This window comes from Stigmatopora nigra, chromosome 3, assembly GCF_051989575.1.
Source record: "Stigmatopora nigra isolate UIUO_SnigA chromosome 3, RoL_Snig_1.1, whole genome shotgun sequence".
Classification (NCBI taxonomy): Eukaryota; Metazoa; Chordata; class Actinopteri; order Syngnathiformes; family Syngnathidae; genus Stigmatopora; species Stigmatopora nigra.
In genome coordinates this window covers 11,033,587-11,052,780 of record NC_135510.1, presented here as the reverse complement: position 1 = coordinate 11,052,780, position 19,194 = coordinate 11,033,587, and the positions used below count along the sequence as shown (strand labels likewise).

Genomic DNA, 19,194 nt, shown 5'->3' with positions numbered 1-19,194 from the left:
GGTCAGCTAAAGTTAGCTTGGTCCTTTATGTTGATGGCCATGGCTTGAGAGTGTTACTGCTGGAAACTTATGCAAAATTTAGTTACTGTTAAACCGAGAGATAATTTGGATAAAGAAGATAAAATGTGTCGTAGTTCCTGACTGGAGTATTATGACTGTAGTGTCATGAAAAGTAATGAAGTATAATTATCGCTCCAAAGACTTGTTTTTGCTTGGCTATATCCTGAACTACTTTGAAAAATTGGCAACACTTTTTCTCTATATACTTCCTTACTGGTAGGATTCATTATTTTCTCATTGAATGCTCGGATTTTAGGTAAGCGATTCTCCTCCATCCATTCATCAAGCCACCGCCCTTTTCCCCCAAAGGATGACCGAGGCAAAACTGTCGATTCACATGATAGATTTGGCACACTGGATTTTACGTTGGTTGCCTTCTTGATGCAACCCTCAAGCAAGAATTGATAACAGGTACCCACAATGGCATTGGGGTGCTCTGACCACTAATCTACCATCTGGGTAACATACTCACACAGTACAGACTTAGGATAAGCAAAAAGATGACTTAGCGTGCCTTCGTGCAATGAGCAAAAGAATGAGTTGAGCTGTTGATGAAAGAGCAAGTGAAGGAATATGATGACAAAAAAGATAGGGGATATAGAAACTGTGGCCAATCTACACTTGGACGACAACAAGTGTGTGTGTCTCCAATTTTGAGAGAGTATGTTGTAAGTGTGATGGGGCAGTGAGTAAGAGAAGCGCAATAAGGCTAGGATTCTTGGAGGAGACTCACTCTCACTGTCACATCAATCAGACGACAACATCACACACGCACGCACTCAACATTGCCTCCCTCTCGTGTCCTTTCTTTAATGGCAACAAGAGCACAGCTAGAAGAGGAGCCAGGAAGCCAGTTTTTTTAATCTAAGAGATGATTTTAACCTTGCATTGAAGAATTTGACACCTTATGACATTTCTTCTACATACAACAGTACACCCAGAGAAGAAAACCCACGCATAATTCAGTTTGGCTATATGATGCCATTTGAAATGACCACCACCTCATTGATTGATTTTCTTTCTTTTGACATAAACACTGACACGAATACAAAGTCTGTTGTTGCTTCTTTTTGGTCATACACATCATGATCATTCAAACAATTTGTGCCTGATTGTACCTGGAGTAAACAAACTCACATGCTGCACACAAGTGCACTGTATCACTCTAATAGAGTTGTTGAGTCAGCAACCGTATGAAAGTCAACTTTGGTTTGAATTAGTCTACCCCTCGTTTGACATTTTGCATTTAGTTGTTAGAACATCACCACTGTAAACTGCAGAGAAATTCTTCAGATGCAAGGAAATGTAGCGTAGAAAGAAAGAGAGGTAACTTGTAAAAATAAATAGGTCGTATCCATACTAACTAGTGCACCACTGTTATCCCATGCCTTTTAACGTTTTCAACATTCGCAGCTTCAGTACATTGCAGTATTTTATATTAAGAATTGAAATAAAAAAGGAAGAACCCATGTCAATTTATGTGTGTTAAATCCATCTATTTTCATGTGCTGCACCAAATACTTTGAAGGCACATATTCCAAAGATATTGCAGTTTTTTTTACCTTTTGGCCAGTCAGGTTTTTATGCAATGTTATGCAAGCCAACTTTTATTAAATAAGCCCATATACATTTAAATTCATTTTTAAAACTCAGTCTTGTATGAGTATTGTAATAACGTACGAGTACTGTCAATCTAACATAACGGTTATCCCATGCACCAAATTCTGCAAAGACGAAGCAGGGAGGAAAAGATGAAAGCGGGCCTGAAAAGCTCTTTTAAACGAATATTGTGTCTTTCAAAGGTGTGTAAAATACACCCGTTATTAGAAATTTATGATCCACCTTCATTTTATGTGCTCTTGCACACACACACACTTACACATACAGAGAAAGCTCCAGGGTGTGCCCAGCATCAGCACGAGTATTTGCAGCGCCTGCTCTCTTGCTCCTAGTGTAGTCATTGGTTCCTGCCAAATCTCACCATCCAATCATGTTTGGCGGAGTGAGTGTGTGCACAGACTTGCAAATAACCTGCGCTTTTACAATAACATCACACAACCTGCACAACCAACTCTCTACGGCATTTACTGCTTGGTTTTGTATGCTGAAACCATTCAGGCTGGTTAGTTAAGGAAGTCGGAGGGACCAGTTGTATGTCAAAGCTAAAGTTTTTCAAGCCACTAGTATATAATATGATTGACCTTCCGTGCTTATACAATCAATATTACACTACATTTTCACCACTGCGAACTAGATTTCATTTGTGTGTATTTCTTGTTTTGTGGTACCAGTGGTTCCAATGAGTAGGTCCTTCTAAAGGTGTTGTGAATTATTAAGCAGAGGTGAATTATGGGGCTGCGGCGAGTGGGAGATGGCGACAGAAAGAGTGAGAGAGCAAGAGAAAGAGAGAGTTAGTGAGAGAGCGGTCTGGACAAAAATAGGTCAACCTAGTTGTGGCAACCCAGGCAAGTAGAAATGATTCTCTCTCTCTGAGGAGGAGCTCTGTGTGTGCATGTGTGTGTGTGTGTGTATGTGAAGGTTGCATATTTGTCAGGAGCTCACAAGCACTTATTCATATCAGACAACAAAGCCCCCTCCTCCATAAGCCAGTGGTGTTGAGTGTATGTCAAAACATAAGAAGTACATCTTGTCCATAAATGGACGCTGTTGCGGAAACGCAAACAATAATTATGAGTGTGACACAAGATAGAAAGAGCAGTACTACTTTCGGTGACCTTGCTCATAACTCAAGTTAGTTACTCTTTCTTTAAATCAATATTCCAAATTGAAATCATTTGAAAAATTCTACAGTAACCCATTTTTTTGTTGTTAAATCATGTTATGAGTCTTAAAAAAAGTATTTTGGATCATTATTTATTTCATCATCATTCATTCATGCACTTGTATATTGAGAGTTACTCCCATTTTGATCATTTAAATGACTGTTAATTATGTTAACATCTACACAAATTGATCAGTTTGTTGACATAAATTATCTCTCTGTTTCTAGAATGTTTCAAAATACTTTTCCAAATTTTACAACAAAGAAGCTGCTGGAATTATTTTATATTTAAATAAACAAAACAGAACAAATAAACTACCCACTGTGATGTTTTAATGCATTTATCTTGTTATATATTTATTCTTGTCAATAATGCAGTCCAAATGAATGTCTAATTTATGGTGATGGTCATCAGAGTCGTATTTAAACGTTACAAATATACAGGTGTCTTTAGTCTTAAAATACTCATTAAAATGTATTTGGAATACAGAAAATAATCCTACTTTTTTGCAATTTTTTGTGCACATCTAGTACTGTAGTGACTGTTTCTATTCTTTCAGGCTTGTACCATTGAATCTCAGATGGTAAATTCCCTCTATCAGGGTCATAATAAATCAGTGCTTAACAAAGACAAAAGTGACTCTGTCAGGCATCTTCTGAAGATTTATACTTGACAAACCTTCAGGATTTTATGATGCAAGGCTATTTTAGTCACCAATTCCGGGTGTCCCCCGCCTGGTGTCCATAATTGGCTGGAATAGGCTCCAGCGACCCTTGGGAGGATAAGCAGTTCGGAAAATGAATGAAAGGCTATTTTAGCAATGGTCCAGTTCCTTTGAAAAAAGATGCAGTTCTACTTTTCGTTTTTTTTAAAACTATTGACTTTTTTTTTCCATTTCAGAGTCCAAATTTCCAAGTAAAGTTCCTCATTAATTATCAATGATCATGGTAACTATACCTGAATTTCAACATCTATTTTTGAATCAACTTGTGTGGTGAAAAGTATATTATACATAGGCATACATTTTCACTTTCCATTCAAGGAATTGACATTGTCACCTTACAACAATGTACTTACAGCAACATATCTGACAACCACATCTCAAAGTACGTGGTCAAATGGTGGAAATGTGGTAAATATATAATTTTTTTAAATCTGTCTACCATGAACAAATAATCATATATAATCAAGATCATATTTATTTAGCCTATTGTAATGGCTTATTGTTAATACCATCTGAGGTGGACAAAAAAATATGGATATTTAGTATTAAAAAAACATTAAAATTGTGCCATTTGAGATTAAATACAAATTTATTGAAATGAGCCCTTTTAGAGACAGTCGTTACTACAGTGGACATCTATTTGATTGTTATCATCACTTACTGATCTGGGGTAGTGAATCTGAGAATTAGTGAGAAGTTAAATTTAGGGGAAATTTCAGTTGATTGAAGGCTTGAAAGATGATTCTGCTGTTCGTCTGCAATTAGTAAATGCTAATTGATGACCTTAGAGCCTGTCTCGTTACTGCAAAAGCAAAATGCTTATCTGGCTTGTAACACATCAAACCCTCCTTTGATTGTTTGCTGTGAACACCGCCTGCTAAATGCATTTCTATATAATCTTCTTGCTTCTGCGTTTGCTATTTACGTGCTAATCCCACAAGTGCTATATTGCAGCAAAGTTGAGCAGTTCAACGAGAGTTCAGAAGAGGAACGAGCATTTACTGCCTTCCTCTGATTTTATTCCTTTTTCTTTTGACCCATGCGCTCAGCTGATTTTCCATTAAGAAATTATTGTGTTTTGTATCACTTCTAATATATTTCATAGTAATTTTCTGTTTATTGTAAACTTTTCAAGGTCAGTTGAATATGTGGCGATTGAAAACAACAGGCTGAATCTTATATTTTTAGTTGTCAAACTGCTGCTACTTGTTTTTGGAGGTGCACTTGTTTAAAGGAACCTTTTGACCTTTGTATGACTTTTACGTTAATCGCAAATGGACATGAAGCACATGAAAGTGATTGCTAAAAGTGTCATTTAAAAAAACAAATATTATTTTGTCAGTGACGGTGTAGTGGTTCATTCAAATAAAGTATGTGCGGGCAGCATGGGATTGATTTGCACTCAGTGGTGGTGTGATTGTTAGTGTGAATGGTCGTCTGTCCTAGGTGTGCCCTGCGACACATTGGCGAAACAGTTCAGGCCGTACTTCGCCTTTTGCCCGAGGTCCAGCCTCCCGTGACCCCGACAAGGATAAGCGGGATGGAAAATGAGTGAACGAATTATTGATTTTCCGGGTACTCCGGTTTCCTCCCACATCCCAAAAACATACAGGCACGTGCATGGTTGTTAGCCCCCCTGTGCCTTCCAAATAGCTGGTAACCAATTTGTGTATGAATGAATGATTTTTTTTTTTCAGGTAAAAGGACTGTATGAAGGTTAACCCTCTTCAGTCATACTGTATATCATAAAAGCCTGTTTGAGTTTATTCTAGGTACTCAGGTTTACCTCCACATTCCAAAAACATGCATGGTAGGCTAGTTGGATGCTCTAAATAACCCATAGGTATGAGTGTGAGTGTGAATGGTTGAACGGCTCCTTAAGCCCCGCGATCGGCTGGCCACCGATTCAGGGTGTCCCCCGCCTCTGGCCGAAGTCAGCTGGGATAGTCTCCAGCACCCCCCACCACCCCTGCGACGATAAGCGGTGAATGAATGAACGAATGAACAAAACGTGACGAAAAATGTATTCCAGAACACTTTTCTATGGGTAAAATGGCCTTGATGTCCGTGCGAATTGAGTTATGAGGATGGCCACAGAATAAATTCAACCCGTGAGTCAAACACATCTGTCGCTGTTGGACGCACCAAAATGCACTTATGCGCTAACTGTGTGTACCTACTACACAAGTCTGCGAGGGTTGATGAGGTTTATGTGAGTGTGTATGAAAATGTGAGCGAGCGCAAAAAGGCGGGGCGAGCGAGGAGAAGCATGACCTACATTTGGCAAAGCTTATCGTATGAGCATGAAACTGCCTAACATCACCCCAGAGCTCCTCAGCACGGTGCCACGTGATTGGCTGCTTTCAGCTCTAGCCTGACAACAGCACTGGCATCACCCAGGGGGGTGGGGGCAGGGGGGTAAAGATGAGGATATGGGGCAGGGGGGGCACATACATTATAAAATAAAATCAACAAAAAATAGAAGAAAGCTTGCGATGACAAGGTCAGGGTGACACTTGTGCGGAAACACATTTGCGTATTTAACATTTGATTCTCAGATTGGGAGTGGGAAACTCTTCCTCCCATGAAATTTTGGTCAAAGATATCATGAAGTAAAGATAAGATTGGGAATGCGTCGTCTTCCAAGCAAGGATAATAAAACGTGCCATTGCCGCATACTAGTTTTCTTTTCTTGCCACACTTTTTAAGAGCTGTGCATTAGTTGGGTGTTTTTTTAAGGGGAGGGAAGATGGAAAGAAGTGGCTGATGGCTGGTGACTTTGTTGTGGCAAACAGTGACAATACTCGGGCAATTTGTAGCGCAACACCTCTTCAGCTGACAAAGACACAAGTGGGCACACACGCACGCAGGCAAATTCACACATCCACTAGTTTGACAACGTGCCTCCGCCTTTCTCTTTCCCAGAGATCCCCAGGCACAAGGCATTGTGGGATTCTCTCTGGCAAGGCGCGGGCTCTTCACGGCTTTAATCTTTAAGTAGTTTCCATAGAAACGATATGTTCACTCTGTAACTGTCGGTTGGCTTTTAAAGCCAGACGTATATAGGGGAATGTCCTCGCCGAACTCCAGCCCTTAGCAGAACTGATGATAAAGATCACGTTCCAAATCACTGTACATCGATTCATTGATGATAAATAATGAAGACGAAGTATTGAGCACACCGCAGTCAGTACTTCAATTATTAATATTCCTATTCCTAGAGTCAGATGTTTTTTTCTTCCCCCGATTACAGCTGATTTATATACTACTCATATTTGCTGGTTTGTTGAAGACATTTGGTGCACAGTTGGGGTTATTTCAGGTAATTCCCCCTCCCAGCCTCTCCATAACATCTAGTTTAATGCAGCGGACAGCAAGGGCTCACCAGATTCATCAGTATTCTTTATTTATTATAGTTAGCATCCAAGTCCAAGTTTATCGGGTCACTTTTGTAGTTAACCTCACATCAGGGTCACATTTATTTACGTATAGTAATTTAAGAGTGTTTTTTATTTGTTACCTAAAAATGATTTATACCATGGTCCCTGTTTTTAGATAGAGAGAATGTGGGAATAGCTGGTAAGGAATGTTAAATGTTGAAAGTAAAATGTCTTTAACCTATCCAGGCATAGTGGTTACTACTGTGGACAACTATTCCAAAGTTGACACTTGAGACCTTTAATCCTTTAACAGATTGCCCTATAATGGTAAATAATAATAATAATAATACTAAATTGTGTTTGAAAGGGTATTTAGTCATGGAAATAAGATGATTCCTCAATTCTTGTTTCTTATTTATTAGGAGTCACATTTAAGAGGTGGGACTCTTGAGATAAGTATTCCAAATATAATTGATCTCATTTATGTTAAGATTTTTTGTCGAAGAATTAGCAAACTGAAGTTGAGTTTCGGGTCTTAGAAAACATTGATTCAAAGTTTGTGTTGTAAAATAACACTGATTTCATAGCAATTGAAATTCTCAGAACAGACGATGACCAGCAGTAAGAGTCTCCCCTAAAAACCCGCAAGTCACCCATTCGCTGCCTATGTGCCGGTTTCCATGGAGACACAGTTAAAAATAACATGGGTGATGGCTTGTTTTGTGTCATTCCAACAACATGACTGATATATTCTCCACCACACGCCATAATAGCTTACAAAGCACATTTTAATGTCATATGCTTACTGCTGCAATGTTGCTCTGTTTTTTTTTTTATCAACAAAGTTTCAATAAGCCCACCAATTAACTATTTAAATACAGGTATTACATTACATATTGTTTTCCATGTTGAGTAAAAAGGGTCAAGTCATTGGGCTCTTCTTCATCTATAAGCACATTGTTTAATAACCTTTATTGAGTCAAGGACCATCTTTTAAATTAGAAACATATCTAAACTCACCATCACAAAATATGGCCATGAAAACTATATACAATGAAATAATGTTGACCCGTTAAACTAGACTACCTGTCCTTTAGTTTACTTGAGAAAGACAATGAGAGATTGAGTGAAGAATCCATGCAGATAGGAAGTGTCTGTATCCAAAATATTCATCCAATAGAAGTAGCTAGTGGCTAAATAGAATAAAGCTGAATAGATTAGAATAATTTCCCCCTCTAGTTTACAGCCAGCTAATACACCCATCCTCTTTAGGAATACTATGGGTTGTGGAAATACTGCAGAAGGCGGAAAAAAACCAAGAATATCACACAATAACAACATTAAATATTAAAAGTATTAAGAGCGTTTTCACACTGCACTTGGTTTTCTCGGTTGTGGAACAGGGCTGATGGGCAACATTTTTGGAAGCCATGTAACATTAAGTATAGAGTTGTCAGGGTTTTGTTCCATTCTAATTTTGCAGGGTTTTAAAATCACTTTTCAGGAGCGTGTCATATTCAGAAGATATCACCTGTATTTAAAGCATAATCTTATTGTTTTGTTATGGTGTCGTATATCCACAATTTACAAAATCTACAATTTTTATTCTCCAAAAAAAAAAAACACAGTTCTCCTAAATAGCCCATACTCTGTGAATTATTTCAGTACACTTTTTCTAGCCTTGAGTAAAATCCCTTAATAAATTTGTGGGGGAATGTTGCCATTTTTATTATTTTATTTATTTTTATTTCGTGAATGGCTCACAAACAACATTTTAAATTCAGTATTGTGCGTCGCTGCTATCTGTTGGTGGTTTTGCATCATTACAACTCAACTCAACCTTGATTTGTTTAGAGCTGCGTCAACATTCTCCGTGAAAAATGGGAAATGACAAGCATACACCTCAATGGCAATGATTTAGGAAAATGTTATAAAGATGGAATTAAAATCTTTAGTGTAAAACATTTTGATTTATTTTACTAGTGGTAAATCATAATAGCTTCACCAATTATTGTGACCATATTTTGACATACATATTGTTAGAGTTTCTATTTTATTTGATACTACAACATATTTATTATATATTACCGCGATAAAGCCAATGACTTTTAGATGTGCTACTATAGTACTGTGAAAAATCAGGATAACTGTTAAAAATTGTGACCTGCTGTTATTTTGTTCATATTTTGCCAAAGCAGCTCTGACGTAAGTTATATAAAAAAAAAATATATAGCAATAGTAAACCCACACTAACCCACACAGGTAAGCGTAAACATGAATCTAAAATATTTTTTCAATCTCACACACTTTATACTCCAGAAATTATTTGAAAAGAGGACTATGAAACAATTGTGCAGGTGTGCATAAAAAGGCAAAGGGAGGGAGAATTAGATGCACAGAAACACTATGAATATGTATACAGTTAAGTACAAAGGGGCATCAGGGCCACACCGGAAAGAAAATGAATTACATGATGAGATTAAACATGAAATGTAACTGGGATGTGTGTGTGTGGTGGAGGGGGGTCTCCTTCGTGTCCACCAACACAATAGATCTCTTTGGCACTCACTAGGAGGCAATAATCATATTTTAGTGCCATTGAGGGCAATTGATGTTCAGTCCAGTTTATCAGTGCCAGCCCTATAAATAAAATTGGATTGGACGGCTATTTCCAATAATGGCAACCACAGAGTCAATTTCTAAAAATTAAAAAAATCTGTTTCTTTCAGTAAAATTAATATTGAAATAATAATAAAATACTTCTCAATTGCCAGTGACCAATGATGTAATCTGTTTTCTACACTGTATTTTTGATCATTTTGTTGGCATCTATGTTTTTAATGATATAGTTGAGAACTGAGATTTCCTCAAATCAACTGCCCGTGCCACAAAATCTAGCTGTACTGCAGAAAAAAATCCAGATTACAGCAGATTATAAAGCGTCTTTTTTTCCTCCTTTTATATATTTGCAAAAAAATATTCCTTCTTTTTCAACTCATGGGATCAGATTGCTGTGTATTTAATGTTATTGTTAGATTATTTTAATTTCTAATGTATTTGTTGCACGCATATGAGCATACTTTGGCTGTCATTTACAGCATAGAAGCATGTGATACACTTTCACAGCATGAGGTGGATTAATGCATTAATGCTTTGTAGCTGGACGTCCCCCACCCCACCGCCCCTTTCTACATATTATTGCATCACGAAGAGATTATGGCCAGGAATAGGCCATGCCCGGGTGGGACCCTACCATTGCAGTCAAATTTTAAGCAGCGGTCAGGGCGGGGGCTGAGCTTTTTTTTCTTTAAAACACTGCTAAAACAACGATTTCTGGCAAAAACATCCAAAAAAAACACTACTATTTGCCTATCGGAATAAGCAGAGATATTTTCAGATATCGTTGGGCTATCTGATGATGAAAGGGGAAAGAAAGGACAGCAGGTGGGCACGTGACGGGGCGGAGGGGGAGGTTGTGTGCTTACAGATGTTGCTCGTCTAAATATTTTGTCCTGTGTGGAAATATTTGGAGGCGAGAGTGATTTAAGAGCTGCCACGTACAGAGGGAAAGTGATGAGTGGGAAACAAAGGAAGAAAACAGAAAGAGGAGAACAAGTGAGCGGCTGATAATCATGGCTTTGGTTTGTCTCGGAATTGGCTGTGCCCCTGTACCATCCAAAGGTAGGGTTAATAATGAAATACTCAATAGCTTGCAATAGCAATACATTTTATTCTGTATTCTACAGTAACCAATGGCTATGTGAAAATTGAGTGTGTGTAAAATGAAATCTAATCTTTACTATGAAAGCTTTTCTGATACACACGGTCCTGGTCGAATTTGACCCCTTTAGGAATTAACAAAATGTTAGCTACAAAGTCGTTCTCTAACCTTTAGATTGTGTTGTTTTCCTAAAAATACACCAAATAAAAATTGTTGTTTGTGTTAAAAAGCAGGGAAGTGATGGTAATTGTGTAAAGATTGAAACTGCAAAATTGTGATTTTTGAAGAGGCAGTGGTAGCAGTAGGTTGTGGATGTGTCGTATCAGCTCTCCATCTTGTTCTCCCCTGCAATTGACCCAACTGAGCTTTAGTCTAAAACGTCACTGTATGTAACAGCAATCCACAACAAGGTTTTGCCATTTGCGCTACTGTGGGTGCTTCTTGACCCAGATACACACTAATGCCCTCACTTAATGACTTTTATGCACCCACATCTCAGTCTCTCTCAGTCTGTTTTGGCAGTCCATTTTTTAAATTGAGGATTCTTGAGTTGATTCTTCCACATCTAAGTTTTTGTTGTGAGTGTGTCTTTATATCTGGTTTACGTCTCCTTGTGCCCTACATTTGGCTGCCCACCGATTCAGGATGCCCCCCGCCTGCTGCTCCAAGTCAGCTGGGATAGGCTCCAGCATCCCCCACAACCTTTGTGAGGATAAGCGGTTCAGAAAATGACTGAATGAATGAACTTCCAAGCAGTTACGATAGTAGATCGTTGATCTGTTTTAAATATAGGAATATCCCAAACTTACTGTGTAACATAGTCTTACTTTTAGGGCAGATTTGTTAATCACCACCAACAGCAGCAAATCAGTTCATTACATTCTCCAAGTTGCTCACCTCATTATGTTGCACTTCTTTTTCTCCTTTTTCTTAGCGGTGTCAAACTTGGACATAGAGAGCAAGCTGTCAGCCCACTATCAGGCCTCGTGGCACCAACAACACAACGTGTTCCATCCTTGCTCTCGACCGCCATGTCTGGAGGAGCTGCACAAAAATGCCCAGTTCAGCCTCCGAGCCCTGCACAGAGGTAAAGACTATCAGCCTCGCCATGCCACATCTCTTGCAGATATTCATTTGTGGGATTGCAATTTTCAGACGAAAAACAGAACGGGCGGCCCACGAGTCAGGAGAAGAACAGGGTAACCATCTCCATCTCGACGATGCCCCCAATACCCACCTTCCCCTCACCGCATTCTATCAGGCGGCAACAGAGAAGTCGACTGGCACGAGCGGTAAGCACAACCGCTTAAATTCTCGAGGGCAGTGTATAGACGTAAAACTAAAAATGGTCCAAATATTTCCTGAATATAATCAAACTGACAGAATGTTATTGTCTTGTCATGCAGCAAGAAAGAGAAGAGCGGGAACGAGAATTAGACTATCAACCCAGGAAGGTAAAAGAAATAAAAATCTGTGTTTATGCCATCGCACAATGAATTTTAAAAAGTCTCCATTTCATTTTCATATATGTAGTCATTGTCATTATACAACCTGGATTTGTTGAACATTGATTGAGTCCTTTGTGAGAAAATAATGACGATCTATTGTTATTCCTGTTTCACTTGGTTAAGGAGAAGATGGTGAGAGAAACCGAAATTCAAACCGTTCAGAAAAAAGTAAGGGTGAGATGCATGATCATGTTTTAGATCTTTTCCCACGCAAATCATATAGTATCAACTGTTGGCATGGGTTTGTGCGCATGACATTGACTTACTGTGCTTTACGCCTCTGCAGGAGAGACCAAGCAGAGAAGCAGATATGCAGACGATACAAAGAAAGGTAAGAAAGATTTTGTAAAGCTGCACTTCAAAGACTTCAACAATGAGGCATACTTAGTCTCTAAAGGATAAAATCAAAGTATATAAATAAATGAGGATTTCATGAATAATGATGATATTTCGAAAAGGACCACATAAGGACCATGAATTGTGGTTTAAAAATGTGTTAAACCTTCATTAATTCATCCTATTATTTGGATTTTTTTCATACATCTTTTGTCTTTTCTTTTGTTCCACCATTTATTTATAGTTTGAGTGCTTTTACTCCCTTCATCCTATCAACGGATGCATCTTCATGCCATGGAATAGAAAGGTATCGCACCGGTGTTGTGTGTTCAACTCTGTTTCATTCCATATTCACTTGAGTTTTGCAGATTAAATCATGATGAAGATTCATCAATGTGTAATATGGTCATTTCAGAAGTGGAGGGGGGGGGGGGGGGGGGTTGGATTTTATTTCTCACCCATGAAAATAAACCCCCCACAAAATACACAATTTAATGATAATATTAATACATTTTATTTCGAAGACCCTTTCAAGTCACACTTGGAAATGCCAAAGATCCAAATAAAATAATATAAACAAAGCACAGATTAGAGCGGCCTGGTTGATCGAGTGGTTAGCGCATCAGTCTCACAGTTCTGGGGTTGAGGGTTTGATCCCAGGTGGGTCCTCACTGTGTGGAGTTTGCAAGTTCTCCATGGGCTTGGGTGGGTTTTCTCCGGGTTCTCCGGTTTTCTCCACATCCCAAAATCAAGCATGGTATGCTGGTTGAACAGCATACCATGCTTGATAGGGTTAGGGCTAAATTGCCCCTAGGTATGAGTGTGAGCACGAATGATTGTCCGTCTTCTGGGGCCCTTTGATTGGCTGGCCACAAATTCAGGCTATCCCCTGTGTGGGCTGGGCTGTGTTAGGCTACAATATCCCCCTCAAATCTTGTGAGGATAAGCAGTTCAGAAAATTACTGAACGAAAAAGCACAGCGTAAACACAAGATCAATGAACAGGGAGAGACCGTGGATCAAGTTAGATTTTTATGTAGTATTGAATGTTGAGCTAGGCAAATTTGAATGGTTCTCATTTTTTATAAACAACAATAAATCATTAAAACTATTAGTAGGTAAATTTTCCCCCACAACCCAACCTCCCAGCCCTCCAAGTATGAAATGACCCAGCAGTACTTCCTTTATTATTCTATCCTCACTTGAACTTGGTAACCCGCCCTGTTGACTTTTGATTATAGATTCACCAGTATGGGTTCCTATTTCCTCTTATAATACTGCACGTTGTGGTTGGCATTTATATTTCTAGGCTACCTCAACGTGCGAAGGAGATAATGATGAGACGTTAACGGGTCACATAGCAAAGACGTCAACAGTTGCTGTAGGCGCCACGCAGGAAATCGAAACCAAATGGTCAAAAGAAAACACGTCTCACTCTGATCAGAAAACAACTTCTGAGGATTCAACTGCCGTCTCTTCCTGTATCATCCCCATCAATGTCACAGGTAAAATACACTATCATGGAACATAATCAAAGTCCTGCCATAAAGTATTGAAAATATTCTTCTTTAATCCTAGTATGTGATGATTTTTCCAGCTATTACCCGACGTGAATAACATTGAAAATATTTAACAATCATCTTCCCTTACAGGAGTTGGATTTGATAGAGAGGCGAGTGCTCGTTGCTCCCTTGTGCATTCCCAGTCAGTTCTTCAGAGAAGACGGAAGTTAAGGAGGAGGAAAACCATCACTGGGATACCCAAACGAGTACAACAGGACATGGGTATGTTTCTCTGATAATGTTTAATTACTTTTTGGCCTACTTTTTAGATGGCTCAGATCTAAGGAAGGGCCATGTTAAGAGCCTAACCTAGTGCTTCATTGTGTGAGAATGTAATGTGTAAGAAACACATCAGGACTAATTGAGTCTATGTCTAAATCTCTTTGCTAATGTATCCATTCAATACGCAACGGTAAGTAATCATAACTGGGTGCAATAGAATGCTGAATCAGATCCAGAACTTAAAACAGCTTTGACCTGACAACCACAATAATGTAAAACTGTACTCATTTTGGCAAACCCCACAGTAGGCTGCTCTATAAAACCCACAGCTTTGTTTTACTAAATTATTTTCCAAAATGTAATTCTAGATAATAATAGCAATAAATGTTCTCTATTTTCTGTACAAAGTATTTGAAACATACAATTTTTCAACAATGTCGGTCATTATTAACCTGATAGAATTAAGTGTTGTTCAACAAAATTACACTAAAAGAGAATGTAAGCTCTACTATCCCAAGAAAAAAAGTAGTTATTCAAGGTAGCAAAAGATCTGAGCTATCTCCTGGTTCATATTTGCTTTTTTTTTTTTTACTGATTTAATTTTTCATTGGCATGCATCCTTTCAACATAATGTACAACTACAATGTGTATTGCACCACATATTTCCTCCAAAATGAGTTTCAAAAAGGCCACACTGATTGATTATTCTTTTTGTTTTATACAGTTTTATATACATTTGGACCTCAATCCAATTCTTTAACAAATCAACAATGCTAACGCACATTGTTACAGTCTTGTGGTTCACCATCTCTCCCTCATACTCCATGATGAAAGTGACTTTAACATGACATTACTGAGACTCAGCATGCTATGTCATTTTACATTTAGACTCAGATGAATCACCAGTAGCAAGAGAGCGGACAGTAATTGTCCATGCCAATCCGCACCAACTCTCGCTGTGTCACGAAGACTTCTCAATTAGTGGTCGCCTTCACCACACTCGAGACTCTGGCTGCCAAACTGATGATTTCCTCATAGCATGTAAGTTCCTTTGAACGTTTCCTCATGTCATTCCTTCTCATTTGTCCACCACATTTTAAAAATAGTTACCCAATTAAAGCAACCAATTAGAAATCCAAACTAAAATTCTCACAAATATATTGTGTCTGCTTGTGTTTTTACAATTGATTAGTCTGAAAAATACAGCCATCCTTTGGCCTCACTAAATAAAAATCTCAGTTTTTTTTACGGTCAACACATTTTATTAGCACAGAACCTCACCACAAAAACTCCTCCCTACCTTACGGCAAAAGTTTGTTAATGCCTAGAAAGGAACTGGTTGGGGAAAATGGAGAATTATTTTCACAGGGGTCTAAAAATGAATGGATGACTACAAAAAAAGCAATCTACAAAACATCACAACCAGGCATCTCATATGTACACTACTGCAAATGAATGTTACACCAAGGATAATTATCCGACAAAAATACAAGTTGACGTTGACGAATAATATTGGCATGCCAATGCAAGATAAGACAGGGGCAAATTGATATGATATCACACACAGCCTAATTTAAATGTTCTAAAAATCTGCCGAAAACGAGCTGGAATTCATTGTAGACGTAGCACCATGAATTGGCATTGAAAAGTGTATTGTCAATAATCAAGTGTTTTAATGAATGTGCCCCTCTGTTTCCCACTGTCTTCTCTGCAGGTACCGCTGCACCTTCCAGGAGACGCATTAGAGCTCAACGTGGCCATCAGGGCATTCCAGCATCTCTATCCCACTCGACAGGCAACATTTCTTCCCTTGGCGACCAGTCCGACTCCACATATACAAGCACTGCAACTCACACTGGACGATTGCGATCTCGCAGCCTCCCACGAGAAGGTGGCCGGCTGATGGACAGCGACGAGGATGACGATGACAATTACGACGATGATGATGACGAGGATGAGGATTTGTCACCCTATGAAGCGGAAGATTTTATTCCTCCTGGCCCAAGTCCGAGAATGAAAATGATGATGATGAAGGATGAAGAGGAGAGCACTGATGACCAGGCAGCTCCTGAGCCACTGCAACTAGGGAGTTTAAAACGGTTGCAGCGATCTGGGGAAAGAGACAGAGGAGGAAGGAGTCCAGAGCACTGCTGGATGGAGAGAGGTCGTTCTCGCTTGCCCCGCAAAGCTGACATGGGCAGCTGTGAGATCTCTTCAAGTTCTGATACTTTTAGTAGCCCAATTCACTCAATGTCCACAACTGGAGTCTTAAGTAGCCATGTAGACCACAAAGAAGACCATCAGTCATCAAGTGGGAATTGGAGTGGTTCCAGTTCTACCTGCCCATCCCAAACTTCTGAAACTATCCCTCCACCTTCTTCTCCCCCACTTACAGGCTCGTCTCACTGCGACTCTGAGCTATCACTCAACACTGTACCCAACACCATGGATGAGGGATTTTCCCTTGACCCCTCATACCATTCTGAAATTAGACCTCAAGGAGCAGGCCAAAGGTCAAGTTCATTCACATCCTCAGCAACAGACCAGCTAGATGATGCAGGGGTTAGTACAGCTAGTGAGGGGGAATGGGCATATCCTCCAGACCATGACCAGCTTGACACAGATGATTATAATGACCAGACCCAAAGCCTATGTCCATCCGAGGACTATAACTCCAAGCAAGATCTAGAAGACCAAACATGTATTAGCAAAAAGACCAACAAAGCTGGCAAAGACGCTGGCTCTCATTACTTTGATGCAGAGGGTTACACATCTGAGCAATTAGGGAAAACTAATCAGAGTTATGGAGACTACATATACAACTATGCAAACCAGGTCACTTGTGGACAAGCCAATATTGTGGCAGCACACCCTTCATCTTGTAATGATTACCCCTCTATTTCACCTGACTACAGGAGCGGCTCTATGACGCTGGGAAGGCCCTGTCGTCCAGTGAAAAAATCCAAACTTAAACCTCCGCCGCCTATGCGAACATCCTCCCTGAAAGAGGCTAGTATTAGTGTTGATGTAGGAACTGACACACAGGCAGATCAAGATCAACCAAGGATGGTTAGTGAGCAAGACCGCGCATTGTCTTCCACAGATATTAAGTTGGAACTGGAGCTTGAAGGCATCCCAGAACCATTAGAGACATCTTGTCTTGTGGCCGAGCCTATGGGAACCTGGGTAATGGGACTAGGAGAAACTGTAGACATAGTCGAACCCATGTCCTTTAGCTCAGCAGACACACACTCATTTAAGGATGAAGGGGCTGTGCAATCTGACTATGCAGACCTGTGGCTTCACAATACAGAGTTGAAGTCCAAAAATTGTGAGTACAAATCCCTATCTAACTCCAGTACAGCGACAGGCACAACTGTTATGGATTGTATGAAGTCACCAGACAGCTCTTCTTCCTCAGCTGACACACGTTCCCAGGCTCTTTCTCAGTCTTCTGAGACGAGACCCGCTAGCCCAACTCATCCACCTGGAGACTTCAAACTTGGATCACCTGAGAAGTTGGCTGGCCTAGCATCCCCATCCAGTGGGTATTCAAGTCAGTCAGAAACACCAACTTCTACTTTGCCCTCAACTTCAGCAGCATTCTTTCCAGGGCCGCTGTCCCCCTCTACTGGCAAGAGAAAGCCCAAAGTGCCCGAAAGAAAATCTTCTCTTTCCTCATTGCAACATCATCCCAGAGATGCAACTTCGATTGCTTCTGCTTACAAGAGAGACCCAGATTTCCCACCTCCACCTTCTCAGCTCGATCTTAACATTCTTCACGGTGGGTATGGCAGACATTCACTGTCACATAGAACACCACACTTGCACACACTTCACCACAGCAAACACAGATTAGCAAATGTTATTCCAAGTGGAAAGCTGATGGTCAATGACACAGTAAGTACAAATCCCCCACAATGTGAAAACTCTGCTCTTTTGATTCCAAGCGCAAGCTTGTTGGCGATAACGCCATCAATTCTGCGTTCAGTCCATCTTCACTCAGTAAGTAAATTTACCAATGTCATGACCAGCACAGACCTTGAGTCTGCCAGTAGCATGACAACTGTTACCAAACCCAAATGTCCTCCCATCGGTGCCACTCTAGCCCCTCCCCCAATCAATAAAAGGCCGCTCCCTCCTCGCAGACCGCCCCCCAGACCGCCAACTCAGGACCACACCTCATTACCTGATAACATTCAGCCACCACCCCCAGGACGTCACCCCGATGGGCCTCCATCGTATGAAAGCCTGTTACTAAGACAAGATCGATATGGGCCCGGAACTTTCTGGTCAATGACAGCGTTCAGGACTCGTATAGATCCATTTTCAGAATTATCTGATGACAGTTCGCCTTTGCATCGGCCAGTGCCACGAGCCCCTCATCCTTCACCGGTGGATCTACACACCCATATACGCTCACACACAGAATTTAGAGGGCTCACGCATTCAGCCCGCGCACACCCAGAGTTTCGGATTTTGGGCGAGCGTTCTTTTTCCCAAGATGATGATGATGATGAGGAAGATGAGGATGAAGAAGAACAAGTAAAAGAATCACAGAGGGCCACATGTCACAGGGTGGGCATGCGATCAGATCACCCTCCCCCTCCAGCCTATGAGTTTGCTGGAGGATCCCACCTGGACTCAGGGCCCTGGACCAGTCCAGCCAAAGTGCCTGGTTACACAGTGGAGACATCGCACCCTTACCTAATCAGCGATGCAAGAAGGATAAGACAAGTGGTGCAGGAAGAAGAGGAAGAGACATCAGGTGCTACCAGAAGTGCCCATCACCTGCTGCCACATGACAACAAGGACGACTCCACCACCCCTGACACAGAAGACTATTTCAGCAAAGGTACTTTTGTCTAAATGATCAAATATGTCGATCATGTGTGGTAT

At 40.2% G+C, this 19,194-nt stretch overlaps 1 protein-coding gene across 3 annotated transcripts in view; it reads left to right on the top strand.

Moving 5' to 3' along the window:
* The window catches only part of nhsb (Nance-Horan syndrome b (congenital cataracts and dental anomalies)), a 35,757-nt gene that overhangs the window by 12,428 nt on the left and 4,135 nt on the right, over nt 1–19,194 (top strand). Inside the window, exons 1-11 of one of the 3 annotated variants that reach the window (XM_077712450.1) lie at nt 10,255–10,628; nt 11,603–11,755; nt 11,824–11,960; nt 12,075–12,122; nt 12,300–12,344; nt 12,463–12,507; nt 12,757–12,819; nt 13,821–14,016; nt 14,164–14,295; nt 15,184–15,336; nt 16,010–19,150. In XM_077712450.1, the coding sequence (XP_077568576.1) occupies nt 10,580–10,628; nt 11,603–11,755; nt 11,824–11,960; nt 12,075–12,122; nt 12,300–12,344; nt 12,463–12,507; nt 12,757–12,819; nt 13,821–14,016; nt 14,164–14,295; nt 15,184–15,336; nt 16,010–19,150 (4,162 nt within the window). In that variant the 5' untranslated portion in view covers nt 10,255–10,579. Of the gene's footprint in view, nt 1–10,254; nt 10,629–11,602; nt 11,756–11,823; nt 11,961–12,074; nt 12,123–12,299; nt 12,345–12,462; nt 12,508–12,756; nt 12,820–13,820; nt 14,017–14,163; nt 14,296–15,183; nt 15,337–16,009; nt 19,151–19,194 lie in introns of those variants that run through there. The other 2 variants (XM_077712448.1, XM_077712449.1) reach the window with 2 other exon arrangements.